The 15,642-nt window shown below is 48.4% G+C and overlaps 6 protein-coding genes and 1 non-coding gene across 7 annotated transcripts; 3 read left to right on the forward strand and 4 right to left on the reverse strand.

Moving 5' to 3' along the window:
• Positions 1-270: 270 nt before the first annotated feature.
• Positions 271-1,979, forward strand: FPRO_01390 (uncharacterized protein; the record flags this gene model as incomplete). Its single annotated transcript, XM_031232005.1, has 2 exons — positions 271-340; positions 394-1,979. 2 exons carry the CDS (start codon positions 271-273, stop codon positions 1,977-1,979), a joined length of 1,656 nt encoding a protein of 551 aa, XP_031075083.1.
• A 444-nt stretch (positions 1,980-2,423) lies between these two features.
• tRNA lies at positions 2,424-2,519 on the reverse strand. The gene is made up of 2 exons: positions 2,481-2,519; positions 2,424-2,459 (listed from the first exon to the last, which is right to left on the reverse strand). It is a non-coding gene; the product is annotated as a tRNA-Val (tRNA).
• Positions 2,520-3,059: 540 nt separating this feature from the next.
• On the forward strand, positions 3,060-3,926 carry FPRO_01389 (uncharacterized protein; the record flags this gene model as incomplete). The annotated part of the gene is made up of 2 exons (XM_031232016.1): positions 3,060-3,124; positions 3,176-3,926. The coding sequence occupies 2 exons, from the start codon at positions 3,060-3,062 to the stop codon at positions 3,924-3,926; spliced, it is 816 nt and encodes a 271-aa protein (XP_031075084.1).
• Positions 3,927-4,011: 85 nt separating this feature from the next.
• On the reverse strand, positions 4,012-5,058 carry FPRO_01388 (uncharacterized protein; the record flags this gene model as incomplete). Its single annotated transcript, XM_031232027.1, has 1 exon — positions 4,012-5,058. One exon carries the CDS (start codon positions 5,056-5,058, stop codon positions 4,012-4,014), a length of 1,047 nt encoding a protein of 348 aa, XP_031075085.1.
• Positions 5,059-5,716: 658 nt separating this feature from the next.
• On the reverse strand, positions 5,717-7,415 carry FPRO_01387 (putative serine/threonine protein phosphatase-z-like; the record flags this gene model as incomplete). Its single annotated transcript, XM_031232039.1, has 3 exons — positions 5,717-5,746; positions 5,797-5,949; positions 6,000-7,415. The coding sequence occupies 3 exons, from the start codon at positions 7,413-7,415 to the stop codon at positions 5,717-5,719; spliced, it is 1,599 nt and encodes a 532-aa protein (XP_031075086.1).
• Positions 7,416-10,105: 2,690 nt separating this feature from the next.
• Positions 10,106-11,514, reverse strand: FPRO_01386 (uncharacterized protein; the record flags this gene model as incomplete). Its single annotated transcript, XM_031232050.1, has 2 exons — positions 10,106-10,587; positions 10,644-11,514. The coding sequence occupies 2 exons, from the start codon at positions 11,512-11,514 to the stop codon at positions 10,106-10,108; spliced, it is 1,353 nt and encodes a 450-aa protein (XP_031075087.1).
• A 630-nt stretch (positions 11,515-12,144) lies between these two features.
• Positions 12,145-14,336, forward strand: FPRO_01385 (uncharacterized protein; the record flags this gene model as incomplete). Its single annotated transcript, XM_031232061.1, has 10 exons — positions 12,145-12,203; positions 12,253-12,829; positions 12,888-12,932; positions 12,979-13,045; positions 13,108-13,252; positions 13,304-13,354; positions 13,403-13,505; positions 13,560-13,663; positions 13,722-13,944; positions 14,004-14,336. The coding sequence occupies 10 exons, from the start codon at positions 12,145-12,147 to the stop codon at positions 14,334-14,336; spliced, it is 1,707 nt and encodes a 568-aa protein (XP_031075088.1).
• Between the last annotated feature and the right edge of the window lie 1,306 nt (positions 14,337-15,642).

A 15,642-nucleotide genomic window follows, 5' to 3' on the forward strand; every position in this document is an offset into this window, starting at 1 on the left:
TACCAAGTTTATTACAAGTTGCCTATCCTAAACATGTCCAAGTATTTATGTTACTTGGACAGGACTCCCTGAATGGTAAATGCTTCGTTTCTCTGCTGCCGGGTATCAGACTCCAGCCCTGTACAGAAAAGAACCAAGCTCCGACTTTGCCAGGCATTAATTGGTTAACCTCCACTGGAACTAAGCGTCATACATAGACCAACATAAACCAACCCATCTCGATTCGACAACACACACACATTCCAATTTAAAGTATTAAGCCTAAATATAATGGCTGACAGCCATGAATTCCGCAGAAGAATCCTTCTGCTTGCCACAACAGGCGGGTTTACGCATGCAGGTACCTCTCCAGAACCCTCCAACTTACACACACCAAAGCTAACACGACAATAGCTCCAGTTCTCGAAATAGGCGCCGTCCTCGCCTCTCGGGGCCATGAGGTCCAATTCGCTACCTGCGCAGGCCAGGAAGATTGGACAGCTAATTATCCCTTCATTAAAACCGTATATACAGTCGGTCCCGCCGCTTCGGAAGATGATTTGGATGTCCACTACGAAACAATGCGTCTTTGGCGTCATGAGCACGGCTTCGGTCCCATGATGAGGTCAAAATACTTTTTTGACAACTTCTGGACTGATACTTACAAGTCTCTTCGATCTTTGTGTGAAAATGACTCTACGAGGCCTGACTTTATCGTTGCAGATTTCTTCGCCGATAGCGCTGCGAGGGATATGTTCAAGCAGTTCAATATCCAACTAGCGAGCGTCTGGCCTCAAATGCCTTATGCCATGGCTCCTGTCAGTTATCATCCCGGCCAGCCTGGGTTTCAAGCCGATGGTGTCTTGACTTCGGAGCATGCTTCTCTATCATCGCGGTTCTGGAACGAATTTGTGGTTCTCGCCGCGCTGCCTGCTATCATCCCCTGGTTAATATGGACCAAACGAATGCGTGTTGATGCTGGCGTCAACTATAGTCACTCTCTTCTCTCCAAGCCTGACTATCTTGTTCTGGTCAACTCCTTCTGGGGCCTTGAAGCACCGAAGGAATTGCCGCCTCTCATGGCACCTGTTGGACCTATCTTGAGCGACGAATACCTTCCATTAGACGACGACCTGGCTCAGTTTCTGAGCAACCATGATAGAACCATCTACGTGTGCCTGGGGACGCATGTCAATCTTCCGGGTGAAGAACTTGAAAAGTATCTCCTTGGATTCATCCAAGCTCTCGACGAAGACTCGATCAATGGAGTCATATGGTCTATCCCCCAAAAGCCTCGCGCCAATTTCGACACCCTCAAGTCTTATAATCTATCTGATGGTTCGAGCATATCTATTACTGGTCTTCTGAACGATTCTCACCCACGTTTTCGGCTTCCCATCTTTGCACCGCAACGCGCCATCCTAGCACACCGCCATACAGTCCTCTTTCTCACTCATGGGGGCGGCTCCAGTGCCAACGAAACTCTCTTCCATGGAACACCAGTCCTCGCTATCGGATACTTCTTCGACCAGCTCTGCAACAGTGCCCGACTAAAAGCCGCTGGTGTAGGTATGTCTCTCGACAAATCCTACCTGACACCATCCTCCATCTCCTCCGCTATTGCAAACATCATAAAGGACGAAGACGGTTCCTTTGCAATGAATGTCCGTCGTATGCAAGGCATAGCAGTTCTCAACTCTAAACGCAAACATGCTGCAGCTGATCTCATCGAGGAAGTTATGATAGACCAAGAACTTCGGTTCAAGAAAGGTGTTGAGTTACGGCCGATGCATCTGCAAACAGCGGATATGCGTATGCCGATATGGAAGGCGAGGAATTGGGATATGTGGTCCATAAGCCTCACGGGTCTCGCAGTCAGTGGCATGGTAAGTTGGTGGTTTGCAACACATGGCTGGAAGAAGTTACCCGTCATACTGGCACGCTCTGTAAGACTCAGTAGAGGATTTGCGAGGGGAATACTTGATAGTCCCAGATCATAGTGATTCTAGACGAGTTTGCCGGGAACATGTAATAATATAATATAGATGTAGAATGGTCTGCATTAAGGCCTTACTTGTCAAACCCCTTCTCTCTTAACTTCGCCATATTCTCCCTTGCCTTTTTACCCTGCCACAATGAGCGTGATATTCTTCAACCTGAGTTCTATAAATTAAATAGAAGCTCTGCAACGCCACTCTATTTCTGCCTCAGTATCTACAGCCCGCTATTACATAGTTCATATAAGGTTGAAATAAACAATTACTGATTTACCTTCTGTTAAAGGTGCTCCTAGTTTTCAAGTCTATTAACCAATGAACTCGTTTTGCGCCAGCCCTACATATGTCGTAGAGACCCATAACTACCCCGCAAAGCGTGAACTACTGAGCATCGGCCAAAAATATGAATTTGCTGATATTCCAGTACCAACACATCATGCATCACGTTGATCGTGGCAGGGTTCGAACCTGCGACCTTTTCCGATAACTTGTTATGCATAACATTGTAAAGGAAACATGATAATACCACTACACCACACGACCGGGTTTAAGGGATTCTGCGGCTTATTATGGTATCTATGTTATAGGTTACGGGATATTCGAAGCATATGCGTAAATGCCCCTCGAAAGTGTTTGACGAGGGCCTCGCAGTGAAAAAAGGATTGAGCCAACTGTCATCTGCAGATTACATGCTATTAAACCCTAAGCATTACAAACAAGGAGTATAAAAGGAAATACCTTTAGTCAATGGTCTTCTACAGGTTATCCTAAAAGTATAGTTATAAATCTGACTAACAACTTCAAACAAAGCTACCTACTTCTCACTTCTATCTTTACATCTAATAAATAGAAATTTCTTATAATCAGGTACATATTCACTGTAATATTTATAATTCAGTATGACTTACTTACTTCTCATTTGGCCCGCAGCTACTATTTGGGTGATGTCCATCAATGCCCATTCCCAGCGCTTATCTTATCACTCACAACCAGGTCCTGATCTGACGTCGCGTAAGAATTTCGGCCCTCACTTAATAAACTCCTAACACTAGAAACGACATTTCACAACACGAAATCACCACAATGGCAATGTCAAGAGCCAATGGTCCTCTACGAACATGTCTGCGGCAACTAGTGCGCTCAGAGGGGTACGGCCCGTCTCACAATCTTCACATCATGCAATTGACTGACCAAACCAGCCCAGCTCCCCTCCGATCGATAGCCGCTACACCCCGCGTCTTCAGCACATCTCCCTCTCTGTTCAAGAAGCGCAAGATTACTGCCCCTAGCAACAGTCCCAACAGCGCCAATGCGAAGGCTGCTGCAGGCTCCATGAACAAGGCCGAGTTCGATACAGCAAAGGTGCCGATGCCGGATCCGGAAGATCCCCTCGATTTTACAGCTGTCATTGCTGCTTATGCTCCTATTGATGCGCACTTCAAGACCCAGCTGGCTGGTATGATCCATGGCGGACGATTCAACCCTACCAATTTGGGATCCCTGCCTGTGCCCATGAAGGATCATGACGGTAATGATGTGACATTCCCTCTACGAGAGCTGGCGCAAGTCGTTCCTCGGTCAGGTCGAGCTATTTCACTGCTCGTGAACGACAAGGAGTACATCAAGCCTATCATGTCAGCAGTGCAGGCAAGTCGTGAGTTCAACCAGCAACCACAGCGATCAGAGGACAACGAGCTTGAGCTTCTCCTCAAGGTGGAGCTCGAGCGCAAGGACGACGTCGAGCGACGAATCAAAGAGACAGTACAGCACTGGAAGGACCGCATTCGCAATGCCAGATCCAGACATGAAAAGACACTCAAGGACTGGAAAAAGTCGGGCACTGTCCTCCCTGACATTGTCAAGAAGGCCGAGAAGGAGCTTCAAAAGGTACAAGACAAGAAGATGAAGGAAATTGACCAGGAAGAAGCACAGACCATCCGTCAACTATAGATGGTAATTGTATGATAGGATAGATGCAGAATATTGTAGTATTACATATCGTGACAAGTGTACAATGATCCTAAGATCTACTCTTTTAAGCACGCGCCTTTGCACCCTTTCCAGCAGCAGGCTTCTTAGCCAGCAGCGACGTCAACTTCGTCTCAAAGGAGTTGACATCGTTGGCAGAGTAAGTTTCGGCCCTCAGGTGCCATGAGCGAGAGACACCAACAGGGTCTGAAGCGAACTTGGGTGTCTCATGCTGGCCCTGAATAGCCCGCTTTGTGATGACCTGACGAATAGACTCTTCAGTGTCTGTGATGATGGGGCCTGTGGATTCTTTGCCTTCAGCCTTGAGCTTCTCCTGGAGGTACTTCTCGGTAGCCTCCTTATCTTTCGGGTCGGCAAAGAAGCGGACACCATTGGCCTCTATCTCAGAGGCGTAATATTTGGGCTGGAAGGTGTCTGGTGCACCGACATGATCCGCTGTGCCGAGGACACTGAGGTTCTGGAGAACTGTAGCCGATTTTCCAGAGGTGGAATTTGGTGCAATGGGCGCAAATTCGTTGATAGATTCCAGCGAGAGAGATGGCCTGTATTCGGAGGTGATGCCGAATCGAATGTTATCGTCAAAGGATTTCTCATCGGGATCCAATGTGTTGAACTCGTTTCGGTCGATCTTCTTCTTATCCTTGTCCTCTTCGTCCCTTGGCCGTCGACCGTTGGTTCTTCCACCTCGGCCACGAGCACGGCCTCCGCGACCGCCTCGTCCTCTGCTTGCACCGAAACCACCACGACCTCTTGTCGGTGAAGAAGTTCGAACAGGTGTGGCGGATCGATGCTGAACTGATGATCCTCCCCTAGCAAGCCCACCTCGGCCTCTGAACATAAGACCTCCTCTTCCACGAGCTTCGCCGCGCCCTCTGAGGCCCCCACGTCCGCGCAGGGGCATGCTCTTTATATCGATAACCTTGGGACCACCAGCCGAGCTTCGAGGTGGCCTCGGAGTGCTGGGGCTTGGGCCATCGGCGGCCTGGAACTGCGTTGTCGAGAATTGGCGGGCGTAGTTTCGAAAAGCATCCGAGACCTGCTCGAGCTCTGGCCTTGTCCGGCTGCACACCGAACGGAAGGCGTGGCGTTGCATTTTGGGGTGGTTGTCTGATGTTGTGAAGCTGATTGTCTGTGGTTTCGACGATCAATTTTCGTCCCAAACTCCATGACTAAGCAATTCACCCCGCATTGGCCAATCATCAACATCACATTCGATTACATGCAAGTCATATAAAAAAGCATAAACATATTTATAGGAACTGTCTGTACTCATTCCTGGTGCTATGCACAAATCAAGATCTCGGATCTTGCTATAAGCCCATAATACTCTATAAGGCATCCTTCCCAATCCTCCAATCAATCATTTACAAGTGCGCCTCAAGTATAGGCCAACCTTTCCCAAACTCCAAAGCGTATACACAGCGGCGCTATTCTGGGATTTGTGTACCGATTCAACCATTTCAGGTCTTTTGATTAGGACAGTTACGTCCGTCACTCGGAACAGAGCCGCGACCTTGCGGCTGTCACACCGTGGTACTGGCAACTGGATACTGAGTGTGCTTGTTCTCGGTACCCAAACCCAATCTGACCTTTTCATACTCTGGTTCAAGAGTCGATCTGTTTGCGCCGCTCATTCTGGTGAAATTGGACAGCAATGTCCGGGTCGCCCTCGGATTGCCGTAGTTCGTTAAATGAATGTCTCAATAGAGGAAGTGGCATAAAAATCGGATTCGTGTTCGCAATTTATATTATTACACACTCTGAGGTTGGACCATAGCGGGCTATGACAATGATTAGACAGGTTTTGAAGGTGCTTGCTTGTGGAACATACCGGACTGTTGAGCATGTGCTGTCGCTTGTTTCGGCTCTTCTTGATATGACTCTTCAGAGCGCTCGAATCAAGAGGCTTAAGAAGCTCGAAGCTACAAAGCAACTCCGCAGACACCGACATAACAGCGCCCCAGTTATCGAATTCACCGCAGTACTACAAGGGTTAGCCGGATATCCGAGGAGACGCGGAGACGTGTAACTTACATTGGGGGCACTAAAGACTGTTACCAGAACCCTATCATTGAAGAATTCGTAACCATCTTCAACTACCATGTGCGCACGACAAATAAGATCAAAATCATGCACGGCCAAAAATTCGGTAATGACTCGTTTGCCAAAGCAATAACTGACACCCCTCTCGTTGGCTTCCCAGTCTTGTTCCATGTCTGCGGGGTCAGACCAAAGAAGATCGTTCAGTAGTCCATAATCAGGGACATCTGTCGGTCGAGCAATGTTTCGAATATCGTCCATGTGAACTAGCGCAGGTGAAAGTCCTCCGTGAACGCAGAAGATCTTGCCCGCGACAATGGCAGCAATAGGTAGAGTGTTAAAGCAGTCAATAAACGTCTTCCAGATTTTGACATTGCACCTTCGCTTGCATTCATCGTAGAAGCCATAAACTCGCGTGACATTGGCGCACTCGTGATTTCCGCGGAGGAGAAAAAAGTTCTCGGGGAACTTGAGCTTATAGCAGAGTAGTAGCAGGATAGTTTCCAGAGACTGCTTACCTCGATCGACGTAGTCGCCGAGGAAGAGGTAGTTCGAGTTGGGGGGGAAGCCACACATCTCAAACATTCGGATAACATCGGTATATTGGCCGTGGACATCACCCACGACCTTTACAGGGGCATCCAACTCCAAGAGAGCAGGCTGTGACAGCAAGACTTCCCTAGCCCTCTGACAGATGGCCACAATCTCAGCATTCTTGAGGCAGACGCTCTTGGTGACCTTCCCAGCATAACCCGCATCCAAGAGTCGCTTAATAAAGTCATCGAGATCGATATCCTTAATCTCAGACATGGCGACATTGGAGTTTCCTTCTGTCTTGGACTCAGCAGAAGGGCTGTTGACTGGATTGATGGTGTTTTCTCGCTTCACCAAAATAGACTGGCCTGGAGCTTGCATGTGCGCAGTAGCTCCAGCATTGACAGATGGAGGTTGGTCAGAAACATGATCAACCTCTCCCGACGCTTGCGCAGCGCTCACATCGTGGGCACCGCCCTTGGTGTTTCCTTGAACAGGAGATGGAGGCGGTTGATCGTCTCCAATAGCCGAATCTGCGAGGGCCGATTCGGGCGCTGACATGTCTGACGCAGCGGTGTTAAGCGGAGGAAGCTCACTGCGACTCAGTCGAGAAGAGCTTGAACGTCCATGCCTACTGGACCGTCGTTCCTCAGTCTTTGTTTCAGTCGCAGTGTCACCATTGGATAGAACCTGTGAGTTCCTGGGACTATCAGACTTGCTACCACGAATCTTTGAACCTAGAGATCGAAACGAGCGGGACGATTCCTTGGTGTCAGATCTGCTGAACGATGGGTAAGATTGGAGGGGTCCATCAGGCCCGGCCGAGCCGGAGCCTTTGGAGTTGGATCCGCCTGGAGTGGAGTTGTTGTTTCCCATGGTATTGTTTCCCGCGACTATCAACAGTGGTTATTCCAAACTTCACTGGTGATGGGCGGCTCGATTCTTATCGATTCCCTTCGGCGCAGCTAAGGTTGAGCTTGGGTCAAGGGGGATGTTAGGGAGGGTGAAAGAAGCGATCGAGAGTTAAGAAGAAGGAGGAGGAGCGGCTACGACGACCCCTTGATGCGTCCGTTTTGGGCAGTTTTGGAAGATGCTTCAAGCTGAAGCACGAGATGTTGAAGTGAGTCTGCGGGTGGATTTTTCGGCGTGATGACGTCGTGGGGAGGCTTGTTTAACGCCGGGATGAGGCCGGAGACGATATAAAAGGCGAACGGAACGAGATCGGAGATAACGCTGAAATAGCAAAGGCCGAGTTCGAATCTGGAAAGAGTCCACGTTAGGCTGAGTCACACTTGAAGAGGTTGACGCTGAGTGAAGATTGCGTATGGCAGGGTTACGGGCGCATTTCAAGTGTTGACGAAGCGGGTTGGAAAAAACAGGTATAGCCACAGTGTGGAGGACCAGGTAGACTTACATGGAGTGGAGGAAGCTATCTGAGGTACTGGGCAAGACAAACTAACAACAGAAGCAAGTGAAGTAATCGTAAGGTGAGATTGAATGAAAAATCAGATTGCCAAGGCGTTTAAAGGCAAAACGTTGAGTGTCAGGTGCTGGTGGAAGACGGTATCGGTATCGGTATGGTTATAGGTGTAAGTATAGGTACAGTTTGTAGGTGCTACAGTGCTGTAAAGGCGATGGAGCAAGATATACAGCGGGCGGAGTAGTTCGCAGGCGATGACGTCGATGTAGTAGAAAGGACGACAAGTCAAGTGCCTGAATCAGACACTGGCGCAAATAACGATAGGCTCAATTATCAATTGCAGCGTGCGAGGAGCTAGAGTTTGTTGTGAAAGAGGAAGAAACAATAGATCAAGTGTGTTGCAGAAGTGAAAAGATAAGTCAACTAGAGGTAGAAGTAGAAGCTAGGTAGTGGTAGTGGTAGTGGTAGTCTCGTCTCGGCAAGGTATGTACACACTAACACCTCCACCTGGACCTTGTTCCTTACCCCAAGTCTCTTTCTCTCCCTCCCTCCCTCATAAAACAAAGCAAAATTTTTTAGAAAGGCCAAGACGAGATGAGGAGTCAGCTTGAGCCCGGTCGAGGGCCTACAGCGCGCAGTAGAGCAACGGAGCGGAGCCGGATAAGGTCAGTTTGGAAACGAAGTGGCGGCTCAGGCTCAGGCTATAACAAACAGTGGAGGACGGGCATGCTTGGACAGGCGCAGGCTATGGAATAAGGTTCCACACCCTCTTCTCTTGCTTGTCGGACAGAGTTCAGTGATTTCGAACTAGGGCGTCTTGTGGTTAGTGACAACAGTTCAGTTGACGTCTTGAGAGGATCATTGGACGGAGCTGACCTCGTCGTATTGAGGTCACTCGAGACAAGACAAGACGACAGACAGACAACAGCAGAGGCCAAAAAAAATAAAAAAAAGACTGAAACAGAAGCTCAATGACAAGCACTGAAGCCAAGACTGGTTCGTCCGGGGTGGTTCTTGATCGGCGCCCAATGGAGGGGAGGCTCAGCAATGCGAGGTTGGGCGTGAAGCAGGGGTATCAAGCGATTGCTTGATACGTGAGAATGTGGGAGGGCCAAGCTTGACAAGACTTGATAAGAGGCGAAGATTCTCACCAAGTTGTCTATTCTCTGCTGTTTCCTCTGACTTGAAATCCTCGGCATTCGTCCTCCGCATAAACCTGTCATATGGTGGTTTTCCACAGCAGTCGTCTCATTATCTTTGGGTCTCGGGACCTGAACCGGAGACTCGAGACAGATTTGGACTGGTAAGATCTAATCTGGACCTCTATAAAAATCGACATGGATTGATTCGTCACCCAAAGACCACGAAATGCAACGGCTTCAAGGCCCGGGCCCCCCTGATAACTAACCCGAATCCCTGGAGATTGACATTCAGACTGACCTGAGTTGGAGACAACTGTTGGCACGTGCGAGAGCTTGTTCTGTCTCGACCATTCACTGATTCGAAGCAAACGAGAAACTCGGTCAAACATTGGGACTCTCGATCTAAATCAGTTCACATGTAAGTACAACAGCTGCTACATAATGGCGAAAAGGCCAAGTCTCAACCCCTCTTTCTACTATGACTACATACGAGAGCATAATGATGTATCAAATCACAGTCCATCAGTCAGCTCTTTTGAGGCCGCCGTTCTCGCCTCCGTAGTGAACCAATAGTTTGTCACACTAGACACTACGATAACACAGTTTCTGTGCAGTGACAGCTGACTATCCCTCGTGCTTATCTCACCGAAGACATCCCCGCGTTGGCTTGCCAGTTACAGCTGGTCTAGTGCGCACTATTCCTTTTCTGTGTAAAGGTGAACAGCACCGAGGAGACGCATCACACACTGTAACGATGTAGTTAAGACAAAACATGATTAACAACAAACTACTCTGACATTATGGTTTCTGTATCCCCCTGGCGTCTAATCTGGCGTACTAGCCTCGGATAAAATCACCATAGAACCATATATACCACCAGTGCTTGATACCCTCATAAAATCGTGGGATTGCTGCTCTAGAAACACTTCCAGTTCTACTCAGATGTCGTGTTCCTGTCCATGAGAGTGCTCTTTCATATAATCTTGCCTCCGTGTTAACGGCAGTTAACGGCATACAACCAAAGATTTGCAAACAACCATGCGGCTGTCGTAGTTGCAGCCATCGGCGTTGCCCATCTTGATGAGCATGGGCGAGATGGCAAATTCAACAACAGTCTTTGACGACAAGTCTTTGCCCTGTATAAAGGCTTCCATTTCTGTTGCATCGAATCGCTGGTTCTTCGAGCCGTCGCTCTCGGGTCGGCGGATGGTGAATATTGCTTTGGAGTTCATCAACATCTCGTCTAGCTCTAGCGCAGTATCAATGATAGCCTTCATCTCCTGGAGGAGGTCAGCGCTTGGTTTGTCTTTAGGGAAAGCCATGAAAGCTTTCAGCCCCTCGATCTCCCAAGCTGCTCGGATCCTGAATGCTTGCTCGTTGCGGACAAAAAAATGTCCAAACAAGGCTGCACCTTGTGCAGCCCATCGTGCAACATGGCGGAGAGTTGGACCACGGCCTGAAGGTTTGTCTCCCTCGGGAGCAGCCCCTGCGAGCAATGGTTAGATATTGGTAGATCATCTCAAAATCGAATTTAGTACATACCAATGAATTCAGCCCGGATCGCTTTGAAGTTCATTCCGTGATCACCTCCCATAATCTCACTGCCTTCCTCAATGATCTCTGCTACAATGGCCCACAGATAAGCGCTGATGACGAACTCTTTGTGATCATCGTTGAGCAATAACTTGTTCCAGCGTGGCACGGCCATGGACAGTCGGTTTCTAATGTCATCGTTCTGGGGACGGCGAACCTGGCACTTGGCCAAAGATCTGCTCATGGCCCGAATGTTATATCCAAGCTGCTTCCACATGCTCTGAATAGCATCATCCGATACCTTTGTCGAACCTGTCCAGTTGGCACTCTCGGCGAGTAGTCGTTTCTCGTCCCGCTCCCTGATAGCATTCTCAAGCTCGGTGTTGGAGTCTTGCAGCCGCTTCTCCAAGGCCTGATACTCGTCCTTCAGTTGTCGGTACTGGTTATCAGCATCAATCTGCCGACCGCGAGACTTCTCAAGCTCTTGATACAAGTCGGCTGCTCGCTCTGAAGCTGGATGTCCCATCCACTGGGCTATGCTTTGTCCAATATTGGTAGCAGTGGAGGAGAGATGGTTCGCCACGTGTTGGAGGGCGGACCGCTGCATGTCTATCTGCTGTGCAGAATGTTGAAGAAAGCCGCTCACTCGCGACTCCTGCACAGTCAAGAACTCATTCATAGACGAATTATGCTTACCATTAAAGCGATGCTGGGGTGCAGCATTGCTCTGTCGTCCCGAAGCACCGCCGTGGTTACTAACATCCACGAGGGGCCCAGATGCACCAACATGATATGCTTGTTGCCCAGTAGCGATGAAATTCCCAGATCGAGCCCCCATGCCAGATTGGTGTTGGCTCGAAATCTTGTCTCGAGGGTTCATTCTGACTTGTCTGACAGAGTTGGGATGAAATAGTGACTTTGAGAAGATCTCAGCAAGTGCAAGAGATAAACAAGGAGAAGGGGTGTTCTACTTACAGGAATATCGCACGAACCTGGCTCTCAAGTTCAAGGTTGATAAAAAGGAGTGTCCCCTATTGAGACTTTTGATGTAAGAATCTCAGGTAAACGAGAGTTAGAGGGGAGATGGAGAGAGGTAGAGAAATGAAATTCTAAAGCTCTCCCCGTAAAAGGAGTGGTGCTGATGGGAGGAGCTGGAGCAACTTCGCCGTGACAGAAAAGCGTGCAGCTTAAGCAAACGGGCTTTCGCAGGCATTTTCATATTATTAATTCTTTTATTATGATGATTCACTGCCCCAATCATACCCTGCCATCTTACACCGTCAATATACGTCTGTTTGTCAGTTGGCACCTGGCAAGCACTGTCAACACTGGCAATCATCAAAGCGCTGGCACGCGTATATGCATTTCTTTCCCCTTCCTATATCTTTCTCTCTCTCTTCTAACTTTTCTTCTTCTTCTCTCCTTATATTCCCTTTACCCCAGACGTTCTCTTCATCTCAACAACCTTCCTGATATTATCATTCCCCTTTGTGAGGAGAACTCGGGCATCATGACCGCCAACCAACCACAAGGCGATGCCATCATCATTGGTATCGACTTTGGGACGACGTAAGCCTATAATTTATGCGTTTGTATTGATGACTGAACGTGTTCTTAGATATTCCGGTGTTGCTTGGGCATACTCCCGCCAGCCTGATGACATCGAGATAGTCACAAGCTGGGATTCTCAACTTAACCATTGCTCGGACGTCGAAAAGGCTCCCACACAGCTCTTCTACGATGAGAGAGCTCAGGGTGTCAAATGGGGCTATGGTATCCCTTCCGAGAATGAGCCACTGAAGTGGTTCAAGCTATTGCTTCTTGAGACCAAGGACATTCCTGTTGAAGTTGCGGCTTCGACCCAGCTTCAGGAATCTCGTCGCCTCAAGTACAAAGTGATGAAAGATCCTATTGAGATTATTGCGACCTTCCTTCGCAACCTTTGGGATCATACCACCGAGTCTATCAAGCGTACCATTGGCGCCGATCTGGTTCGACGATGCAAACTGCAAGTCGTAATCACCTTGCCAGCCATCTGGCCTCCATATGCCCAGCAGCGGATGAAGCAAGCCGCTCAACAGTCTGGTATTCTGGATGCACGCTCTGCTGGTGCTACCTCCCTGCACTTTATCTCTGAGCCTGAAGCTGCCGCCCTTGCAACTATCAAAGATCTGTCTAAACGCTCGACAATCAAGGTACGAGCTAAAATTCCAACTGATACTGGAGCGCAACTCACTATAATAACACCTATAGGCTGGCGACACTATCATTGTCTGTGATGCAGGTGGAGGCACAGTCGTAAGTCCATCTCAAGGCGGAACTGTACACTGCTAATCTTTTGGAGGACCTCATTAGCTATGTCTTCGAATCAACTGACCCATTCGTCGTCAAAGAGTGTGTCAAAGGCGATGGTGAGTTGAAGAGCATCTGCCATCCTACTGAGAGAGCTTCGAAATGACTAACTCACAGCTAGGTGGCCTTTGTGGTGGTGTCTTTCTTGACGAGGCTTTCATTAAACTCATCAAGAACAAAGTTCCCAAGGGTACATGGAACTTTGTCGGCCATTCTGACGAGAAGAAGTTTCTAAACGACCAATGGGAGCACGGAATCAAACCTTAGTTCGAGAATCAGCCTCGGACATGGCCAGTCGATCTGCCGGAAAGTTGCAGCAGCGACTTATCCACGGGCTTGAAGCGCCGTGCGACACTTGATCTCACCTCGTGAGTTTGTATACCCGAGTAACCTTGCTCGACTAACTCTATCTGCAGTAATGAGATCTCGTCCGTGTTCTCCCCGATCACAGACAAGATCGAAGCTCTTGTCAGCCGCCAGGTAGACGCCATTCAAGCCAAGTATCACAAAGAGCCCAAGGTATGGATGCCACCCAAAATACTTTCGAGGTGTATACCTAACCTTGCCACTTAGTACATCGTTCTCGTCGGAGGTTTCGGCCGTAGCCGCTACCTCTTCAACCGTCTTCAGGACTGCTTTGGTGATGAAACCATCCTCCAGTCTCGCGGGACTAAGCCGTAAGCATTCATGGGTTAAGTGAAAGAATTTAGTACTTCCATACTGAAACTATTATAGATGGACTGCGATCTGCCGTGGCGCTGTTGTGCAAGGGTTGCTTCGACACGACCCCTCTTTGAGCGTGGGACTCAATGTTGAGGCACGCATCGCTCGAATGAGCTATGGTATCAAATATCGTACTCCTTTCATCGCGGGAAAACACAAGAAAGTGGACAAAGTTTGGGTTAACGACGAACAACAACACAAGGCGGAAAACCAGATGCAATGGTTTCTCAAGGAGGTGAGAGGGCATGACTAGATGGGATAACAGTTCGTTGCTGACATATTATCTTCTACCAGGGTGAATCTATTTCGGAGAAGAATCCAGTTCACCATGACTATTACCGCCTTCTCTCAGGTAGCGCAGTCCAGATCTCTGAAACAATCTACTGCACAACGAAATTCCCTCCGCCTGCAAGAGCACCTAAAGCTTTGGCCAGTGTTCAGGAACTTTGCACTGTCACCTGGAACAAAGCCATCGATGCCAGGAAGCTTCCAAAATGGACCAATAGCCAGCGTAAAACTTTCTCGCAGCTCGACTATCGCATTCAGATGGATTGTGATAATGGAACCGTGAACTTCAAGATCATTCACAAAGGAGCGAAAGTCGGCGAACAAAGTTTCGAAGTCTAACTTGGCCAGGCCACTATTGTGATGTTTGGTTGTGTTGACCATCTTTACATCATGTTGTGTACATGAAGTCTGGTTAAGGAGACGACTGTCTTGATATGATGTTCATGTAGGATGAGTACGGCAGCTTGCTCAATGGGCAAAGGCAAGTCGATGGGAGCTCACCTGGATAGCTACTCTGAGAAATCAACTTGGGAGTGAATTTGTCTATAGATGGCACAGATTAGAGTACTTGTCAGAAACACGGAAGATGATATATGACTTTTACGTGTCTATTGCATGTCCTGGGAATGAGTGACGTTTATGTTTGTCAAGCCAATGAAGCTTCATTAGTATTTGGCCCATCGAACTGCAGACGACCCAAGTGGATAGACCGCTCTGGGATACGGTCTGTTAACATGCAGCAAGTAATATATATTAGAATGAATGACATCGTCATCAACAATATACTTCACCAGAATGACTCCAATCATCAAAGAGAAGCAGTAAACATGTCAGAATATGCACTACACCCATCACATGGCAATTTGGAGTTCACCATACTGATATCGGTACAAGGTGATAGGGTCAAAACATCGGTCAGTACGAAAAACAATGTCTAGCTGCATGTGGAAGAAGGACTTTGGTGATAAGTGACAAAGTCGTGGCAGCTGAAGTCAGCATCTTTCAGGCTCAGAGTTTGGCCCTTGCATGTGTAAGCTTGACCATTCCCAAACCGGTGATAATAAATTGGAAAGTCGGTGGGTGAACCTCTTCTCGGGTTGATAGTGGGATGAATTGATAATTGGGTTTGATGTCAAAATAAAGATGCCGCAGTTTCATCATTCGTTGGCTCCCCCGTAACAAAATTATCAATCAGTTCCCATGTGCCGGTAACGGCGTGGACCGAAAGGCGGTGCAGCAGAGTCTGTAAGCTTCCAGGCTGTCACTGGAAGCCAGCGTAATGTGGGGGGACCCTAGAAAGCGAGTGAGACTGAGAGTCTGAGACTGAGGGAGGGCTGAGCGAGGCAAAAAAACGCGGCAAAATCTAAAATTAGACGCGGTCTACGTACACATTCTCGATACCCGGGACTAGCAAAGGCTGTGTTTCGAAGATGGAGGGGAGGCTTTGCATGTCAGTTCCTCCAGACAGGAATCTAGACAGGGGAGTAATCGATAATATCGCGAAAAATGACTTGTTTTGTCTGCTCTCTTGTAAGGCTGCAGACTTTCATCCCACATCGCGATTGTGGATAAGGATTGGGCATGGTACTTTGACGTAACAGAGGCTGACAGCTTCATGCTTGAATTCTTCGTTGTCAGCACAACG

The sequence above is a fragment of the Fusarium proliferatum genome (genome assembly GCF_900067095.1).
Source record: "Fusarium proliferatum ET1 genome assembly, contig: FPRO_scaffold001, whole genome shotgun sequence".
In the NCBI taxonomy this organism is placed as follows: domain Eukaryota; kingdom Fungi; phylum Ascomycota; class Sordariomycetes; order Hypocreales; family Nectriaceae; genus Fusarium; species Fusarium proliferatum.